The sequence below is a fragment of the Podarcis bocagei genome (assembly GCF_964188305.1).
Source record: "Podarcis bocagei genome assembly, chromosome: 8".
NCBI classification, from domain to species: Eukaryota; Metazoa; Chordata; class Lepidosauria; order Squamata; family Lacertidae; genus Podarcis; species Podarcis bocagei.
Window position 1 is genome coordinate 90,547,335 of NC_138133.1, and position 21,571 is coordinate 90,568,905.

The window sequence follows — 21,571 nt, forward strand, 5'->3', positions numbered from 1 at the left end:
CTGATTTAGAGCTTGCATTTCTTCTCAAGTCATGGCATCCAGGGATTTTGGATGTGTCAGCCTACCCCGGTCCATTATATGGCGTTAAGTCGCTCTGTTGCCTGCGGGGGACGAGAGATGGTGAATTATTGCTACCACATCCTGCCTTTCCCCAGAACCTGTATTGTTCCCTATCCCTGGGACCATGATTGAATGGTAGTACGAAATAAATAAAATTGACCTCTCCCTATTAATGGCATGGGTTCACTCAGTTTGATTTGTGTGGTGTGTGAGAAGCGGTGAGGAGTGTTTTCAGTCGGAAATACCCAGAGGTTGGGGGAAGGGGCTTTGGGGCTTCTGACCACAGCTAATAGCCTGCCTGAGAACTGCATTGGAGAGCAGAAATGTGTTGATGTCCATTTCTAGTCTTGTCCTCAAAGTCCTGGGTCAGGTAACAGGTAAATAGGGATATTAAGGAAATTCTGCCCTTGGTATGTTCATTTTCCACCTCTCCATTTTGATTCTCTGGCCCCATATCTGCACAAACTTATTATCCCAAAATACAGACGTGTTTTTACACTTGCAAGACTGGATGTTTTGCCATCTGCGGTACTTGAGGGTCGATTCCAAAAGATCCCGCCTGAGAAACGTCTTTGCCCCTGGGGAGACGGTAGCACCAAAACAGCGGCACACGTCCTCCTGTCTTGCACTCTCCACAAAGACCTGAGGAACGAGATCGTCACCCCACTCGTATTAACCACCCCAGGGCGCTCAACCACTGCCACAGCGTGCTTCCTTCTATCAGATCAAAACGAGCAGAAAACAGCAAAGGTTGCTAGGTTCATAGCAGGGACAATCAGAATAAGGGCCACTAACCGACTGCTGATTCAGGACTTTAAATCGTGCTTTAATATCAAATTTCCTTTTCTGCATATACTGTAATGTTTTACTGTTGCTATGGCCATTGGCTAATGCGAATAAAGTTTTATCTCTCTCAAATAGGGATATATAGTTCAGGAACTATAATTTGAAACAGGAACACAGGGTTCTCCCTTCCACCCCTCACTGCCCTGATGACATAGAGCACAACTTTGTAAAGCTTTTTTCCAAATGTCGAAGGATGCCAGCACTCCTGTTGTGGTCAGTCTGGAAGATAAGAGGGCCCCACAATCACAGGACTGCTACTTGAGGCTTTTTCCCTCCAGTGCCTTTGCTGTGGAAATCTAGGCGCAGATGGTATGATCCAACTGGGACTGATGGGAGTTGTCCCAAAATCTGGAGGGCTCCATTTGGGGAAGGCTGGATTAGTTCAAAAGGGTATGGAAGAAAGCCAGGTGCCCCCAACACTTCACACAATTGGTCCATCTTGTCCAGTATTCTTTGCTCTGATTGGCAATAGCTTTTCAGGGTTTCAGAGTACAGAAGGATCTTCTCCACCTAAAATCTGAGAATTGATTCTAGGACCTTCAGCATGCAAAGGGTGGGCTTCACAATTTGCAGCCAAGGACTCATCTATGAGATTTGGGGCAAATTGCTCAGTGTCTAAAAGGGCAATAAAACTTGGCAAAGGGTTGTGGGAACAAAGGTGAGGAACAATTAATTAGATATCTGTTCAAAATTTCAGATGTGGGGTGGCAAACACTTATACAGTGGTACCTCGGATTAAGAACTTAATTCGTTCTGGAGGTCCGTTCTTAACTTGAAACTGTTTTTAACCTGAAGCACCACTTTAGCTAATGGGGCCTCCTGCTGCTGCCGCGCCGCGGGAGCATGATTTCTGTTCTCATCCTGAAGCAAAGTTCTTAACCTGAGGTACTATTTCTGGGTTATGGGAGTCTGTAACCTGAAGCGCCTGTAACCTGAAGCATCTGTAACCCAAGGTACCACTGTATAGCAGGATTTATGAGGGATCTTGTTAGAATATTTCCGTTCCACCTTAAAAGGGAGCAGGCTTTGTGAGTCACAGAGTCTGCACATTTCCTGTTCACAGGATGTTTATGTTTCCTATTGCTTTCGTTTTCTCTCTGTGTCTGGAGACACTGATGCAGGCAGTCATGTTTTTCTTTGTTCTGATCAACGCTGAATAAAACTTGTAAATAATGCTCTCCTGCGTGCAACTTCTGCTGTGAACTATCTACTGATAGAGTGTGCATGAGCTCTGGAATGTGGCAAGATATTTTCTAGAAACTCGTGTCGCTAATTGCTGATACTGTATCTACGGGAGATCGATGGATCGTCCGGCAGCCGGCTTGGGGGCCATGATGGACTTTGTCTCCCTGGCAGTATCCCAACAGATCTATCTGTAGCAAAGTTCTTTGCTCTATTTTAGAATGGCTCTTGAATGAGTGAGAAGGTAAAATTCAAATTGCCACGGTGTTTGGGAACAGAGTATCATCTCTACTGACATTCTCTGCAGCTGGCTGCTCCATTCATTTCCTTGTTCCACTTTAGTCCCATGCCTTCATCCAATTTGTTCTATACAAGAAAGCCCCTAATTGAAGTGGTTTCTGAGATGGGCTATTGCTTAGCATGTGCCCTGCAGCTAAGAAAATGTGATTATTTTGCTTAAACTTGGCAATAAATACTTTGAAAACATGGTGCTTTTATTTCAGGAAGATGGACTTTGTTAGTGATATAGAATAAGGCATAAATTCCAGTGTATTTTTTAAAAAATAAGCTCTCTCGTTGACATTACAGAAAAGGAGATAATTCTTAAATATCCTAGTGAGCTTAGTACAAACAATCAAAGGATCATTCTGTAAAAGCAAATGTGGCACATAAATGGAATATGTTGCAACCTAGTGTAAACAACCAAGGATCTTGTGGCATCTTAAAGACCAACAAATATATTTTGTAAGCTTTCATGGGCCAAAGCCCTCTTTATCAGATGCACAAAGGTGTTGTTTAATTGGTAGATATTAATATAACATCATGATGGAGAGGAAACACTAAAAAAGGGAGGAAAAAAGGGAGGAACTAAAAATGCTCAAGATTGTCTAGTACCATGGCAGAACCCAAATATAGGCCTGGTTCACACTCTGTGACTTAGCTTTACAAACCACAAGTTGTCCCACGGACAAACAAACCATGGCTTGTTTCTCCAAAGTTTGTTTCGTTTCCCAGCTGCTCTTGTCGGTTGCCATTGTAGCTTGGTGAGCATCTAGGGTGGGGTGGCCAAACAAAGTTAGTCCTGGGTTGTTATGTAACACCAGACCATACTTAAAATGAACCAAGGTTTGTAAGCCAACAGCAAACCATGGCTTTGGATTGTGGTTTGTTGGAAGTAAGAATACCATAATTATGTCGCTGTGCTGGGCTCACACCATAGTTTGAATAAGCCATGACTTAGTATTATGTGCAAACCAGGACATGCACATTTGCTTGGACCTTATGTTCTACATCCAGCCAAAGTAGTGATGTAGAAATTTTAACAAATCTAAACCTAAACCAAGATTACTGGCATTGCAAATCCCTCCTGAGCTAAAAGTCCTTGGTTAAGGTATTGGATTAAAATACTTCTTAAATATGTCTAATTTGGTTTTTTTTAAAAAAACACAAATGAGATCCTTTGTGGCCAAGTGGTTCTGTGTGCTCCTTATCTTGCTTGAATGGATTCCAAGGGTTTAAGAACAAGGCAAATTCTCTTGGATCTTGCCGGAGCCAGAACCTGTGTCTCTGCTGCCTTAGGATCCTTGATAAGCATTGCTAGCTACTATTTGGAAGTCCTTTCAGCACACAGACTTAGCAGAGCTGATTTGGCACTAATTCCCCTTCAATGCCTCCAGCTGAAGCAGATTGCCTTGAGAGGCAAACGTTGGAATGCACTTGGAGCCCAATAAAGACGTTTAAAAGTTTCAACACTCATTGTTCTGATGTCCTCCACTGGAGCAGCCAACTGGCTTTTGGGGGGTGGGGGTCGCAGGTGAAGTGTGTTTGATTGCATGGATTTATTGCCTATTAAACTGTGGCTTGTGATCATAAAGTGCTGCTTAAATTCTGGCATAAGTAGATCTCTTTTTCTCTTTCCAAAGAGCCCCGGACTGAATAAGAGTGAAAATTAAATTCCCCTCTTAAACCAAAGGAAAGGCCTTCTCAGAAGCCGATTCTGGTAGCAATATAATTAACCTCTCGCTGTGCCATTCTGTGGGAACATATTGAGCAGCCTCTGTACTAATCACCCCATAATACCCGGGTCTGCTTTCACACTGAAATTGGTAACAGTATTAGAGTAATCCTGCCTCTTTTCTTTTTAGCGCTGGGGACCTGAGCCAACTGGGGAAATCAGAACAAGGGCTGTTGGGGCTGAGCAATGCGGCAGAGATACTTTTCAGGTGTTAACTGACTTAACCTGCAGTGTCAAGTATGGAGGATTGTCTGGAGGCGCCTAGGAGCACTGACAAGCTTCCAGCAGATTTAAGGTCTGCCCAAGGGTAAGACGTAGGGGGAAACGAGACAATCTCTTCATTCAAACCAAGCAGGATAGAAAATGCTGGGAGGAAGCTTTGGGGTTGTGCAGGATGTCCCAGGCCAAAAAGAACGCATATTTAGGTTGGGTGGAAACCAGGAATGGCTAAGAAGCAGGGTGCTGGTTCAAAAGATGCCAAAAAAGATGGCGAATGTGTTGATATTGGAAGAAAGGGCACTTGAGCAGGTAAAGTAGCCAGGACAGTTCCAGATCTGTAGGGTTGCCAACACAGCTTTTGTTGGTGTCAGTGTGTCCAGCAGTGCCTTATTCAATGGTGCCCATGCAAGGTCTTGGTTACCATCCCTTCGAAAATCCTGTTTTGCTCTTCTTAAGGTAAAAGGACCCCTGACCATTAGGTCCAGTCTTGGCTGACTCTGGGTTTGCGGCGCTCATCTTGCTTTATTGGCCGAGGGAGCCGGCGTACAGCTTCCGGGTCATGTGGCCAGCATGACTAAGCCGCTTCTGGCAAACCAGAGCAGCACATGGAAGCGCCGTTTACCTTCCTGCTGGAGCGGTATCTATTTATCTACTTGCACTTTGACGTGCTTTCGAAGCAGGGACCGAGCAATGGGAGCTCACCCCATTGTGGGGATTCAAACCGCCGACCTTCTGATCGGCAAGCCCTAGGCTCTGTGATCTAACCCACAGCGCCACCCGCATCCCTTTTGCTCTTCTTACTCAGTTCTTATTCCACTGGCACGGCCTCTCCTACATTGGACACCCCCTTACACATGCTGTCAGGAACCGGAGTAGGGGTAGCTCAGCAATAAAACACTCGTTGTCAGTGAAGTTAACTCAAAGGAACCAAAGCAGCACAGGCCTAGTGGCCACAGCAACTCTTCCCAGTAGGTCTTGCTCCAAAGAGGCAGTTTTGAGCACTGAAGTTCCTCCGCTCTCTAAGACTCCTCCCTTGGTTCCTTCCCCAGCAGCCTAAGGCTCCTTCGTCTTGTCTCTCTTTGCTATGTCCTCTTGTTCTGGGTGTCCAGGGCGGAGGGGAGCTGGTCACAGCAGGAGGGAGAGATTCCCTGGCTTATTCAGCAATCTGCCTCTTGATTCCCCTCTGATCCTGCTCTGCTGCCACAGCAGACTGATACTTGCAACTGATTTCAGAAATGGGTTGCATCTCACCAACATTCACCAACTCTGTAATGTTGTTGTTGTTTAGTCGTTTAGACGTGTCCGACTCTTCATGACCCCCTGGACCAGAGCACGCCAGGCCCTCCTGTCTTCCACTGCCTCCCGCAGTTTGGTCAAACTCATGCTGGTAGCTTCGAGAACACTGCCCAACCATCTTGTCCTTCGTCATCCCCTTCTCCTTGTGCCCTCCATCTTTCCCAACATCAGGGTCTTTTCCAGGGAGTCTTCTCTTCTCATGAGGTGGCCAAAGTCTTGGAGCCTCAGCTTCAGGATCTGTCCTTCCAGTGAGCACTCAGGGCTGATTTCCTTCAGAATGGATAGGTTGGATCTTCTTGCAGTCCATGGGACTCTCAAGTGTCTCCTCCAGCACCAGAATTCAAAAGCATCCATTCTTTGGCGATCAGCCTTCTTTATGGTCCAGCTCTCACTTCCATACATCACTACTGGGAAAACCATAGCTTTAACTATACGGACCTTATGCACGGACTATACGGACCTTAACTCTGTAATAGCCTGAAGTAAAAGTAAAACGCCAGATAGAAAGATAGAAGTGTTAAAGATAGAATAAAATCTAGGATGGTACCTGGTTGGACAGCAGTTTGGGAACTCCAATGGGTGTTGCTCCAAACTTCTTTGATAACGTGGGATTTTATTGTGTTTCATTTTTACTTGAGCCTTTGTGCATTATTAGACTGCCTTCTGCTGGTTACAGAATTTAAACTGGCAACTGGAACTGATACAGAACTCTTAATTACACTTAAGAACCTAAGGAGAGCCTGCAGGATCAGGCCAGTTGCCCGTCTCGTTCAGCATCCTGTTCTCTCAGTGGCCAGCCAGATACCTATGGGAGACATCACTTTGCACTTGTTTGCATTGAACTCCATTTGCCATTTTATGGCCCATTTCCTCAGTTTGGAGAGCTCCTTTTGGAGCTCTTCGCAATCCCTTTTTTGGTTTTAACCACTCAGCAAACTTGGCCGCTTCGCCGTCTAACTCACTGAGTGAGATGTAACTCTCTGCCACCTTTTGTATGCCCGGCACACCTCTGCTTCCTCCTACATTTCTCCCAGGATTACAGTTCAGCAGCCGTGCCTGGCGTAACCTTGCGTTTGCAAGCCGAAGAATTGGCAACTCCCTCAATCCCTCTCTCCAGGGTGCCTCATTTTATGCAAAATTTGATATAAATAACAATTTTCCACTGTGTTATCCACCGTGCAATGTAGTCTCTTATTCAATTTGTTGCGTATCTGGGGAAATGGGTTGAGAACCCTTATGAGAGATGATTTTTTTTTTTTTTACAAGGCTGCAAATTCCGAAGGCCTCCAAGCCTGTGGGGCTAAGTGCCTGTTGAGAGGAAGGAGGGAGGGGACTGTTCAAACTGTGGTCTGCCAGCAGGCTTTTTAATATTTAGCAGGTCTCCGGCTTGCAGCATACAGTGATTAAATTTCCCTCTCCCGGTTGTAACGATTCAGCTGGGCAATTCAGTCCTACCCTTAGCATAGGAGTCAGGGGAAGAGGAAAATAGGTCCATGTAAAAAGGGAGGCTCTCCTGTCCTTAAAAATAAAATAAAAACCCTGTTATCTGGTGGGATAGTCATAGCACATGTTGAACTAGCATTTAGAATTGAATTGCTGTGCAGCTTTATTTCAATAACCTTTCACAGTAAGGCCCAGAAGAAGAGAGGAAAGATTAATATGTGAGGCGCCCCCCTAAACTAAGGATGGGGAAAATAGTCTGCTTCACATCCCTAGTGGCTAAATTCGTAGGAGCAAACATTACATTTCTGATAAGCGTTTTGATCCTTTGAGATTTGTGAAGAAGCAGCAGCATTAATATTCCTTAACAGTCCTATTAACCATGCCTCCAATGTTGGAGGTGGCATGCCTCCAAATGCCAGTTCCTGGAGAGCACAAGTGGGGAGAAGACTGTTGAGGTCAGATCCTGCTTGCTGGTTTCCCATGGGCACCTGATGGCCCACTGTGAGGACAGGATGTTATGCTAGGTGGCATTTGGTCCGATCCAGCTGCAGGGCTCCTCTTGATTCTGACTGGTAGCAATTCTCCAAGATCATAGATGGGAGACATAATTTCTAGCCCACCATTCTAACTGGAGAGTCTAACCCAGGACTGAATCTTTAGCCTTCACAATGGAGAGCATCTGCTCTGCCACTGAGCTTTGTTCCCATCATGCACATATAAACTCACATTCTCAAAGACTCAAGATCTTGGGGGGGGGGGACGGGACGGGACGGGACAATCTTATGTATTGATAAAAGGTAAAGGGACCCCTGGCCATTAGGTCCAGTCGTGGCCGACTCTGGGGTTGCGGCGCTCATCTCGCTTTATTGGCCGAGGGAGCCGGCATACAGCTTCCGGGTCATGTGGCCAGCATGACTAAGCCACTTCTGGCAAACCAGAGCAGCGCACGGAAACGCCGTTTACCTTCCCACCAGAGCGGTACCTATTTATCTACTTGCACTTTGACGTGCTTTTGAACTGCTAGGTTGGCAGGAGCAGGGACTGAACAATGGGAGCTCACCCCATCGCGGGGATTCGAACCACCGACCTTTTGATTGGCAACTCCTAGGCTCTGTGGTTTAACCCACAGCGCCACCCGCGTCCCTTATGTATTGATAGCATAAGCTTATCCCGAGAAAAAGAGTCAAAGGGTGCTGTTTCATTTCCCTCTGTGGCTTGGTTCTGCTGTCAACTTTTTGCCTTCCTTCCCCAAAACTTCCTCCGCCCCTGGAGAAGTTGAATTCACAATAGGGGCTCAGGACGGTTAGCTAATTCATTCCAGCTGTGGTCAGTGGTATGGCTTGAACCTTGAGGTGCTGGTTATGTGCTGCCACCACTGTTGGACCTCCGGAGAAATGAGCTTGTCATTGAGATGCAAGCCCACGGAGAGGAGATGAGCTCAGCGCATGGAGCTCCCCATTCTGCCATACCTGCTGCTTGTCAGGATAGCTCCTCTGCGGCTGTGGAGATAATGAGGTATGGCAGCATGGGGGAGAATGAAGCCGAAGAGAACGGAAGCTGGAAAACAGCCTAATGATGCGGTCTGGTGGACTGTGCAATGCCTTCCTGAAGCAGCCATCTCACAAGGGAGCGCCGGAACATTTACCCCAATGGAGGATTAAAGAAGATGGGAAACTTGAAAAGGAAGCCATGTGGATAGCCTTGAATCCCTTCTTGGCTCACCTGATAGGGTGGCAACAATGAGTACCTAAGACGGAAGCACTCTGGGTGCATCACGAAAATCTTCTATACAAGGGAGGGCGTCTGAATATAATACATATTGGGTGAATCATTTAAAAATGAATACTTCCTCTTCTTGATCATTGCCCTTCAGGACTCCCATGCTGGAATAGCTTTTGTTGCAGTCTGTTTGCTGGTTCAGCATTAAATCTGGTTTAATTATCATTGGAATATCTGGCTGTGATGTTGAACATCCCAGGGGAGCCAACTCCGAATGAGGAATGTAGGTGATTCTGGGGCTTGTTTGACTCAGCTATTGTTCTTGGGAACAGCAATAACTGTTCTGAAAAGGGACACCCTCTTAGAACACAGCAATTGGGCTTACTTTGAATTGGGACCTGCCCCTCAACTGTGGTGACTTCTTTCCAGTGTTAGGGGCTTAGGTCTGGGGGTTGCAAAGTGGGAAGGAGCCAGCAGTCCTGGACATCTCCAGCTAGAAGGATATCTGTGATGGAGAAGCAGCTTTTGCCTCAGGGCCTTGGAGAATGTGTTTTTTCTGGTCAGAGAAGACATTACTAAACCTGATGGACCAAGGGACTCACTTGATGTTCAGAGTTCTCCCTTGCTTCCAGGTGAACTTCAGTCTTGGTACTGGTCTCAAACTCTTTCTCTCTCTGTCTCTTTTTAAATAATAATAATAATAATTAATTTTTATTATTTATGCTCCGCCCATCTGGCTGGGTTTCCCCAGCCACTCTGGGTGGCTTCCAACACAATATTAAAATACAGTAATGCATCAAACATTAAAAGCTTCCCTAAACAGGGCTGCCTTCAGATGTTGTCTAAAAGTCTGGTAGTTGTTCTCTTTGACATCTGGTGGGAGGGCATTCCACAGGGCTGGTGCCACTACCGAGAAGGCCCTCTGCCTGGTTAACTTGGCTTCTCGCAGTGAGGGAACTGCCAAAAGGCCCTCGGCGCTGGACCTCAGTGTCCGGGTAGAACGATGCGGGTGGAGACGCTCCATGAAGCATGGAGAGGGTTCTGTTCCTGTTGTTGTTGTCTTGTTTTGGTGCACCCTGTGCCGGCTGCTTGGGATTGCGTGGGCTAGCCGTTCCGTTTTGCTCCACACAAAGGTGCTTGTTGAGGACACGCCACGGGAAACGAGAGCGGGAGTGCCACGGAAGCAGCTGATGCCCACAATGGAGCAGGGCCAGAACGGATACCAATCAGTTACCGGCAGTGACCGAGCTTCTGGTTCCCTTGCCTGGGATGGGTGGATGCCTGAGACCCACTACAGTAGAGTCCTGTGCTCTTTGCTTCCGCATTCCCATCACCTGCGTTTGCATGCTGATACGATGAGCTCGCCTGCCGAAACCCCTGTGGGGCCCTTGTGGAAAGTATACGGGAAGGTCTCCGATCCTTCCCCACTGGCCTCCCCGCCTCCCCTCCCCTCCTTCGGCAAGGTTGGCAGGAAATTGTTCAAGGGAGGAAGCATGTCTGGGCGTGAAAGCACCCTCTCAGCAATGCGCCGGGGACTCTGGGTGTGTGCAGGCCGTGAGCTGCGGGCTGATAAATGGTGCTCATATCCCATTCAAATATGATGCAAGCAGTTTCTTTGTAGTTTGTCTTCCATTGCGGTAGTAAAGTTTTTAATTAGGAAAGCTAATGAGATCGATTAGTCATTAGAACTGACCTCCGGATCTCTGCAAGGAGCGTGCATGTGTGTGCCGGGCTGATAACGCGGGACGCCGGGGCATTGTTTGTAATAAAAGCGTAAAGTGTTTGATTTGAGTGAAATGTGCCACGGGGAATACATCATGCGGAGAAAAAAAATTACAACCCTGGGAGCCTGTAATGAAGGGAATTAAACCAACATCCTATCTAAATAACATGATTATCTACACAAAACCCCTCAGCTAGCAAGTAATAATAGAAAACCGAGCCTGCTTCGGAGAGCCCCTTTCAGAGCGCAGTTAATGCTGAGGGCTGATGCCCGGACTCCGTCAGAGGAGGAGCTCCAGGATGAATGCGACATCCAATTACCGCTGGCAAATAGAGTTTTCACCAGGCACTGTTTTCAGGAAGGGAGGCTGAAAGACCTCAATCATGTGGGATCTCTGCTTGTGTCTGTCTGGGTTGGAGCTTCCACATCTGCCCAGGGGTGTACGGAGTGAGGAAGTGTTTGGTTGGGTTTCTGATGGATTAGCAGCAACTAGCAGCGCTTGTTCAAAGGCCAGAGGCTGAAGGGCTGGGGAAATGGGTGGAGGGAGCCAGAAAAGATCCTCAGTGGTGCCTCAAACCAGTAATTTTTCCGAGGTCTGGGGGGGGGGGAGAGAGAGAGAGTGAGAGAGAGAGAGAGAGAGAGAGAGAGAGCGAGCGCGCTAGCTCATGGCCACTTGGAGAGGTGCAAAAGGGGAGCTGCTTGGAGTGTTGGGCAGGGAAGGAGAGAGAGGCCTTTGCTAGAAGAGGCCCCCCCCCCGCTGTTTTTCACCATTACCCATTGGGCAAATCAGCATAAAGCATCCCTGAAGAACAGGATTCCTTCTGATGTTACTCATGGTCCTCTTACCCCACCATGTCCCAGAGGCTCAGGGCGAATAAATTGGCTGATGACACCATGTTAAAAATAGGGATATCTATCTATCTTAAGGTTACCAGTTTTTTCCCCAATGAATCCAGGGACACTTTTCAACTTCCTACTAAATAGATGGATTTTGTCAGGGGACTGATTCGTAAATCCGAGCACTGTCCCCGGGAAACAGGGACATCTGGTAACCTTAATCTATCTATCATCTATCTATCTATCTATCTATCTATCTATCTATCTATCTATCTATCTATCATCTATCTATCTATCTATCTATCATCTATCTATCTATCTATCTATCTATCTCTCTATCTATCTATCTATCTATCTAATCTATCTATCATCGTCTGTCTGTCTATCTCACTTCACTCAATTCGCAGCCTGCAGGTACCTTCTGAAGTTGACCATGTGAGTCTTCTGAAGTGTACTCAGGTTGGGATTCCCATCAGCTGCCAAGGGCCTGCTGTTTAGCTTAGAGGGGGGAAGATGACTGAAGGGGGCAAAATATGAGAGAGAGAGAAATGATATCACAACCCTTTATATTGGGGTTACTTTATGAAATTGATGGACTTTAGGCTCAGGGTGGATAAAAACAAGCACTTTTTCACATAATGTATAATAATTAACACATGAAACGCACCGACATAAGACGTTGCGACAGCGAGTAGCACAGGCGGCATTAAAAGGTAGATTAGACAAATTCCTGGGAGTGGCAGAGGAGAGATCTATGAATGGCCAGCATCTTGCCTTTGTGACTTGCCATGGGCTTCTCCTCTGTATCTGGTAGGCCACTATAGGAATCAGGGTGCTGAACTAGATGGCGGTTGGCCTGATCCACCCTCACGCTTCTTACGCAAGGAGAGCTCTGAAAAAACTGCCCTGGAGTGGTACCTGGTTACCTGTTTCCCCAGGTCAAGGAGGCTGGAACTTGGGGAATACATGTTGCTTCAACCGTGAAGCAGCTCAGACTTGGAGCTTGCCTGCCTCTAAGCCAGGGCGCTTTCATGCCACCCCCTCTCTTCCCAAGTAGCCTTGTGCGCAACTAGCTGGACACTTTGGCAGTGGGTTTCAAGGTTGTACCTGGTTGGCCCTTGGGAGATGAGGAATGGCCTAAGATCATGCCCCAAACTCTGGCATCCTGTGTGTGCGACCTTCAGTCCTGGGGGAGGGATGCCCAGATCCAATGGCTCTTTGGGGTCACTGGTGCTTGTGGGGGAACTGCTCCCCTTCTTTGTCCTCTGCAAAGTGAGCAGGTGAGTGTCTTCCTGGCTTCTAATCTCCAAGGAAGGAGACTCCGTGGTTCCTCCACAGGGGTGGTGCCCTCCAACAGGGCAATGGGCTTGTCTGCTCTGTAGGCTTTCCAAAGAAGACCGATCAAGAGAACTTTAGTATAGGAGAGCCTGGAATGTGGGGCTGAAATTGAGGACTCACCTGTGCTCTCCCAGTCTTGTGCAGATGACTGTTGGCCCATTTTCTTCATTGCAAATAACTACTTTATGTGTATCTAATCATGGATTGGACATGCTTGGTGGATTTTATGTACGGACATTCTATCATTTTATCACATTTCTCTTGCTGTCTACTCTCTGTCTTCAACATCAGTATATTTTGTGGTATCTCGGTTGCTGCCATTTTGTGTTACTTTTTTACTGTTTATTTTATTGGTGTGATGTGTTACAATGAGTTTAAAATATTATAAATATGTGTGTGTATATATATATATAGAGAGAGAGAGATAGTAGGTCACTTTAGTTTGCTTTCCACAAAAGTGTGGTGCGCATTATAAAATAAATAAATCTAGCTGGGATGAGCCTGTTGACGACTCTTAACGACTGTAATAGGTCTTACAGGAAAAGGCAAGGGGTGAGAACAGAGACATTGGATTCTTATCTCATTATACATGACTAAGCCATTTCTCACCTTCTCACCCCTTGCCTTTTCCTGTAAGACCTATTACAGTCGTTAAGAGTCGTCAACAGGCTCATCTCAGCTATCTGCCAATCTCCCATTCCCACCACCCTTCTGAGTAATACCCCTCCCCACCTTCTCACTATATAGAAGGATCTGGCAACTTCTGTTTCAGTGTATCTGAAGAAGTGTGCATGCACACGAAAGCTCATACCAAGAACTAACTTAGTTGGTCTTTAAGGTGCTACTGGAAGGAATTTTTTTATTTTGACTATGGCAGACCAACACGGCTACCTATCTGTAACTCAGAGCTGTGAGCACCGGATTCACTTCCACAAGAAGACAGTCGTCGCACAACAGAGTATAGCAGAGTATAAACGACTCGGAGAGCAGCTCTGTGGAATATCTTCTTTATTCTATCTACAACTATAATACACAACCATATACAGAGCTAAATGAGGTCTAAACGAAAAGCTGAACTGCACTGAGTGTCTGCAGCTGCTCTTAGCAGCAACCTTATCTATACACACGATCTCTCTCTAACACTCAGTCTCTCTCTCTCCTCGACACTTTATTCCGCTGGAGCGGAATAAGTAGAGAGCAGAAACCGCCCCCTCCTCTCTCGAGAATCAGCAGAGAACATCAGCAGATTCTTGGATATGGGAGGGGTGAAATCTCCTCAGTAGTGTGATGATAAAAATAGAAGGGTTCCTTTGCTTACCACTGAAATTGCAACTGGACACCTGGGAGGAGGTTGTGTCTCAAGTCTAGAACCTTTTAAGATCATGCCCCATACTTTGAATGGTGCATGGGAGAAAAGAAGTCAGGGCAGTTCTAGAGTGGGGTATTGCAACCTGCTTCTGTTAGGAGAAGCCGCAAGAGCTGTAGAGAAGCTGTTTCGCTTCTCAGTGGTTTTAAGGGGCTGCCTTCACGGAGCACAATGCGAGGGTTGCAATACGTCCTGAATTTCGCAGACATAGCCAGGATTCAGATGTCAGAAACAGTGTCCAGGCAGAAATCGTTGGAGTCTCGTTTTTGGCAATTTCCCTTAAAAATCGCTCAAAAACATCAATTTTTTGTGTCCGGATCTTCGCAAGAGATGCATCCCTCTCCGCGCTCTGGCTGTGGACCTGAAGAGCAAGGGAAGGGACTGGACCACGTGGGAGTCCAATAACATCCTCCCAGTTAATAGCATGGCGTGTCAATCAGCAGCACCTGCCCATCCTCCTGTCAAGATTCAGTTTCATGTTTCCTTCACATCATCATGTTATATGATGCTTTTGGATTGTAAGCTACCATGAGCCCGAGGGATGGAGTGGCAAAATAAAATAAAAATTCACTGCTTTCTTCAGGAGTGGGCAGGTTTCCTCTCTCTTGCCAGCCGAGGTTACTCTGGGAGCTGGTTTTCATTCTTGCAGTAGGTTAGAGCAGAAGCACTTGCAAACAATCCTTAATTAACAGGGGACAGATATTGCAGAAGGTTGATTAATATACCTTTTCCCTCAGCTAGTGTGTGTTTTATTACAAGGCAACAGAAGGTCTTTTAAGCCCAGACTTACAGCTTTAACTTCCTGCCTTTTGTGGGAATTATGAGACTTAACATTACCTTAATGTACCCTTTTTTGTCTTTTAATATACTTTATAGCAACTCTTCTTTTATTAGTCCTTACTGGCAATGGCTTAGTAAAATTATAGCTATAGGTCTTCTTGTGAGGAACCCTGGAAAGCGGATATGCTGGCATAGCATGGAGCTCTGTCGATGGGAGTCCAAAAATTCTATTTTATTTATTTATTTAGAGAGGTGCGCGTACACATAATTGCAACACACACATCGCCTGATTGTACGAAAATCTCTTAAGTGGTTTGCAATGTGGAGTTATCCAATCCATGCAGACTGGTATGTATGTACTATTGCAATGTTGTTGTCCATTTATCGTTATTACATTTCTATACTGCCTTTTATCCGAAGATCACAGGGCAGTTTACAATATAAAAACACAAAAATACAGACCACAATAACAAACAACCCCCCCCCCCGCAAAAAATACAATGCTTTCATAGCCAATTTTTGTTCATATTTTTCCTAGTGCTCAAGGTTTCAAGCCTCCATTTGATAATGTATGCTCTTTTCTCGGGAGCCAAGTAGCTGTTACTTATTAATTTATTATCGCGTTCTACATATTTCTCAAGGCGATATGCAAACATGCCACAAATGCAGCTATTAGTAGACTTTTGTCACTACACTGAAGTATCATGGTAGAATTTTGCCCCGGAAAGCAGTGGGTGGTATCTCAACCAAGTCATGCTCCATGTAGTCCCAGTGAAGCCAATGGACTTAAGTTCGTCATGTCCATTGATTTCACTGGGTCTCATTTGAGTGTGACTTTGTCACAAGGCTGGAGGAGAGAAGCAGCAACGACTTGCCAGCTCTGGGAAGGAAGTGGCAGAGCTAAGTAGGACTTGGGTCTTTTCACTGGGTGTGAATGGGATGAACTTTTTGGAGAGCACTGTGAAACTGCTGAATGGTAGCTTTGAGCAAAGTTCCAGCAGACCATCTCTGTCTACACCAGCCGCCTTCCAACTTTCCATGCCCAAGACCCACCTTAATCCTCCAGGCTGTTTTAGACCTACTCTAGAAGCAAAAATAGCACGATCGTCTAGATTTGCTGTCTCCCTTCACTCTTCCTCTGTCAGTCCCTTCTTGATCACAGCATAAGAGTTCCCTTGTAGGTTCAGACTGAAGGCCCCTCTAATCCAGCAGTTTGTCTCCAGCGGAGACCAATCAGATACTTCAGTAGTCTTCTTTTGCTTGTCCACGGCATCTGTCAGAAAGAGGTGCACTGCATCTGAACATGGAGGTTCTACTGCGCCTCTCTTTGCTTCTTTTCTGTCCAGAACAGGGGTCTGCAACCCGCGGCTCCGGAGCCGCATGTGGCTCTTTTACACCTTTGCTGCGGCTCCGGGGCGGATACTAGCAAGGGGAGGAGGCGCATTGTGCGCCCCGACACTCCCCATTGTGGCGGGCGCTGTACTGGCTGTGACGTCGCATGGGGGCGGTGCGTGCGTTAGTCACGCACTGTCCCGACGTCACCTTCCCACCCGCTGTCAGATCAGAGGGCAGTGGCGCGCATGCTTTAAATGTCGCAGTGGTTTTGCGGCTCCCAGTTTTTTCCCCTTCGGAAACAGGTACAAGTGGCTCTTTTTGTCTTAAAGGTTGCAGACCCCTGGTCCAGAAGATAGCTTTGCCGCTCTGGGTGCAACTTGCCTTGTGTGACTTTTGATTCACACAACTCATTGGCAAAGGGCCACCACCATCGCTCGGGGGGAGAGCATCTGCTTCGCGTGCAGGAAGGTCCTGCGTTCAATCCCTGCGTCTCTCAGGTAGGGCTTTGAAAAAAGACTCCTTGTGTGAAGACCCAGAGAGCCATTGTTGCCAGTCAGTGTTGACAACACTGAGCAAGATGGACCAATGGTATAAGGATGCTTCCTAGCAGTGAAGGTTTGTGAAGCAGACAAGTCATCCTGCTGAGTTGTTAGAGAACCTAGTTTGGTGGTAATGCAGAAGGGGTGATTCCTCCTGGTTTGAGAGGAGCTAATTCTTCTTAGCTAATTCTACTCTTGAGAGTCCCATGGACTGCAAGAAGATCAAACCTCTCCATTCTGAAGGAAATCAGCCCTGAGTGCTCACTGGAAGGACAGATCCTGAAGCTGAGGCTCCAAGACTTTGGCCACCTCATGAGAAGAGAAGACTCCCTGGAAAAGACCCTGATGTTGGGAAAGATGGAGGGCACGAGAAGGGGACGACAGAGGACGAGATGGTGGGACAGTGTTCTCGAAGTTACCAGCATGAGTTTGACCAAACTGCGGGAGGCAGTGGAAGACAGGAGGGCCTGGCGTGCTCTGGTCCATGGGGTCACGAAGAGTCGGACACGACTAAACAACAACAACAGTTCTACTTAACTAGGCCTGAAAATGTGTGTTACCAGGCTCATGGTGTCTGCTACCTGCCTCTGGGCAAAATTTTGGCCCCTTCTTTAGAGAAGGGGACCACCCCATAGCAATCGCCTGTGGATTTTCATTTGGTGCTGCTCCTGATAGATTGCCTTTTAGAAGTTGCCTAACTTAGCTAGTAGGGAATATTAAGGTTGCATTTCCCAAGGCAGGCAGAAGACATTCAGAAAAAAAAGATAAAGATATATATGGGCCTTCTTTTTTCCACTTTCCACCTTGCAATAATTTTAATTAGAGGATTCCCAAAGGGGGGGTGGGTGGGGGAAGAGTCATCTCTTCAAATCAGTTATAAAACCAGCAGACTTCGTCTCAGCATGTAGTGTCAGCTTTAATTATCTGGGCAGTTATAGCTGTATGTTATAAAAGTCAGGCAATTAGATGCATTCCTTAAAGCTGTGGAAAAAAATTGCTGGCTATCAAGAAGGGGAAGAAACAGAATCAAACATATAGCTGTTAATTGCATGGGGCATTCAGCAGAAAAAATGGTGTGTATATCACATTGCAAAATATTGTGAAAGTAGAAATGATTAAATACATAAATCTGTTTGGGAGTGTAGATGTCGCGGATAAAGGTGTTCTTTCTAAATGACTGCAAAATGTGTCCAAAGACACTCAACAGCACAAATAGGAAGCCTTTGTAATATTCAAGGCTGGCAGGCTAGGCACCCACTGCTCCCCAATGTTTTATAAGTGTGGATTCCTTGGAGAAGGCCAGAAGGTCATCATTCCCTGCTCCCCAATACAGGAGAAGGCCCACACAATCACAGACAAGCCCACACAATTGGATGTGCTGCACCCCAGAGACCAGGCAGGGAGGCTGGCCACAGTGCCAGAGTGAAATGCAGGACAGAGCTGGTTGCTCTAGATGACTCAGGCAAGTGAGCCAAGCCACATGCTACAAGGGAAGAACAAAAGCTGCTCATCTGATCGGGGGGCAGAGAGGTAGGGCAAGGGGCTATGTGGGAATTCGCAGTGAGAAGTGTAGCTCAGGCATATTGTGGTACTTGGGGATCGAGAGACACGGGGCTTAGATGTGAGAGGTGGTGCTGAGTGGGTCTGTTGTCAGTGTAGGTGGGATGGAGTTGGGTTTGGGTGCTTCTCTTCGGCAGAAGTTGACTGTGTTGTGCTTGGTTTGGGGGAAGGCAGCAGTTGCTGGCAAAACGCCACTGAGGTCTGTGCCTGGAGCTCCAGAGAAGCAGGCGCATCTTTCTGCTAATCTTTTCAAGTTCAGGCAACAAAGATGAGAAGCAGTCCTCGGAGGTTGCTGAAGGCTTGATTATAGAGGGCGGGTTAGGATGGAGAGACACGGGGCAGCGTTCTGTAGGTTTCACAATCTGCTCCTGGTGAGCACACAGAGGGATCTTCACGGGTTTTCTAGTCCAATGCCCGCTTGAAGCCTCCCTCTGATAGAAACCTGTTCAACCTTTTCTTTGAACGCTCCCATGGAGAGAAATGAAGCAGCCTCCTCTGGAAGCTTGCTTCCCTGCTGTATTGTTCGAGCTGTTAAGATGCTCTTCCAAATGTTCAGCCCATATATCCGTCTCCCCTAGCCTAGTGGGAGTTGTAGTGCAAAACAGCTGGTGTGTACCAGCTTCAGGAAGTCTGGCATAGCTTAAATGGTAGGTCTAGGAAAAGGCTTCTGCCTGAGACCTTGGAGTCTCGACCAACCTTTGCCAACCCGCTGCCCTCCAGATATTATTGGTTTACAAGGCCCATCCTTGCTGGCTGGGCTGATGGGAGTTGTGGTCCAGAATATCTGGAGGACGCCAGGTCCGTGAAGGCTGGTCTAGAGTCTAGACTATAGCGAGTTAGATAGGCCTGTGGTCTTACTCAGTGTAAGACAACCATCAGTTCAGTTTATGCGGAGTACGTACGATTGCATCTTTGTGATCAAAACCACTGATGGAGGGAAAAAGTTGGTTCCCTCCTTGTTTTTTTGCTGTCCATTCTTCAAAACCCTTTCACAATGTTTGTTACCAGATTTAAAATTTGAGATAGATTAGCCAGAGAATATATTCTGATGTTTCAAATGTGGTTTTAAATTCCTGCTCTATCTTGTAATAAAGTCATACCTTGGGTTGAAGTAGCTTCGGGTTGAGCATTTTCCGGTTGTGCTCCGTGGCGACCCGGAAGTAATGGAACGCGTTACTTCTGGGTTTTGCCACTCACTCGCGCATGCGCAGATGCTCAAAGTGACGTCATGCGCACAACAGGTGAATCGCGACCCGCGCACGCTGAGACATGGGTTGCATTTGCTTCAGGATGCAAACGGGGCTCCGGAACGAATCCCGTTCGCATCCAGAGGTACCACTGTACTTGAAGGAAAATGAGAACATTTTTGCTTTCAGCTGCTGTGAGAACTGCCTGATCCTGTAATGCTCTTCCTGGGTTCACAGTTCTGACCATTTTGCACTTGGGGAAAGTAGTCAAAAGTGTAAACTATTGAGGGATATTATAACCATGGGCTCTGTTTTATTAAACGGTGCTCCATTTTGTATGTATGTGTGGATAAGGATTCGTATCTATACATTTCAGCAAAGAGTTGATCCTTTTTTCCGTGGCCCCAGTCTTGTTCTACATGTTTCTTCAGGCCTGCGTTAATTTCTTCCTCCTCTCTCTTTAAATCCCAGGTTCCAGCTTCCTTCTTGCAAGCCCCACAGCCAATAAAGTGGTGAACACTCGCTACAGGATTGTGAAGAAGGCGGCAACTTCTGCTCCTTCGGCCTCTGCGGCGTCTTTTGGCAGCCCTGCTCACAGCTGGAAGTCCAGAAGGCTCTCGACATCCAGGTAGAATTTTCGACACAGTTTTGACCATTGTTCCAGCGTTACCGTGTTATAGTGGGCATCTGTTTACAACTGCTGATCAGCTAAAAAAGGCCACATCACATTGTTCTTATGAGCGATGGAAATGTTTGATGGTCTATTGCAGGGGTCAGCAAACTTTTTCAGCCCTCCCACCAGATGTGAAAGAGAAAAACAACTACCAGACTTTTAGAAGACATCTGAAGGCAGCCCTGTTTAGGGAAGCTTTTAATGTTTGACGGTCTTTTGTATTTTAATATTTTGTTGTAAGCTGCCCAGAGTGGCTGGGGAAACCCAGTCAGATGGGCGGGGTATAAATAAATAAATAAATAAATAAATAAATTATTATTATTATTATTATTATTATTATTATTATTATTATTATTAATTTGTGGGGCATAGGAATTCGTTCATTTCCCCCCTCTAAAATATAGTCCGGCCCTCCACAAGGTCTGAGGGACAGTGGACCAGCCCCCTGCTGAAAAAGTTTGCTGACCCCTGACCTAGGAGATACCTAAAGCCATGGGGCCATTAGTGTGGTTCTTCAGCACCTGTCGAACAAATGCTGATTCTGTTGGTCTCTTTCTGGACAGCTTGGGCTAGAGGAGGGATGCCATGATGATGATGATAATAATAATAATAATAATTTTATTATTTACACCCTGCCCATCTGGCTGGGTTTCCCCAGACACTCTGGGCAGCTCCCAGCAGAATAGTAAAAACACGATAAAGTATCAAACATTAAAAACTTCCCTAAACAGGTAACAAAACCTAAACCATGGAAACAAAATTTGTTGCTTTTGATATGTGCTCCTGCCTTGTCAATGAATTCTTTGGGTTTGGTGGTCATCTCAGCCTTCACATCAGTAGCTGATCAATATTTGGTCATCACGTTGCATGTATAGATTTTTGTTTTTGTAACCACCTTATTGTGCTTTAGGGGTTCTTCAGATTATGTGGCATATAAGTATTATACATATTTGAGGCTTCCCGGTATTAGAAAATGTGCTTTCAGCCCAATCCCATGTTCTTGTTCTCATAGATAAGTCTCCCTTGGTTTCTTGGGAGTGGGCTGCATAGAGGAATTTATAGGATTTCATTATTCCTCTGCTAGCATTTGCTTTTATTCATTTTTCTGTTTCCCCCTTCCAGCTTTCCCAATTCCAGCCCGAATAAGTTGCCCCTTTCTCCCCATGCTCTGTAGAGGTTGTCATCCTTTTCAAACCTCCCTCCGTTACACGATCCCTTCAGCGGATGACCAGTTGCAATTTGCAAGCAATTAGTTTAAGGTGCTCAACTATATTATAAAGTTTTGCAAATGAGTGTGGCAGCTGGCTTGAAAAAAGGGGTGGGTGGGAGAGAATGAATTTTAAAATCAAATAGAATAAACTTCCTCAATTACTTGGTGAAATAAAAGAAAATGCTGATATTCCCGTTTTTTAAAAGCTGATTATACAGTATTTGTTACAGTTTGAAAACAGTTT

General features: G+C 46.2%; 1 protein-coding gene across 1 annotated transcript in view; it reads left to right on the forward strand.

Annotated features, from left to right (window-relative positions):
- Positions 1-21,571, forward strand: part of ZC3H3 (zinc finger CCCH-type containing 3) — a 269,931-nt gene that overhangs the window by 64,466 nt on the left and 183,894 nt on the right. The window contains exon 4 of the mRNA XM_081204465.1: positions 19,916-20,072. Within this exon, the coding sequence (XP_081060591.1) occupies positions 19,916-20,072 (157 nt within the window). The remainder of the gene's footprint in view (positions 1-19,915; positions 20,073-21,571) is intronic.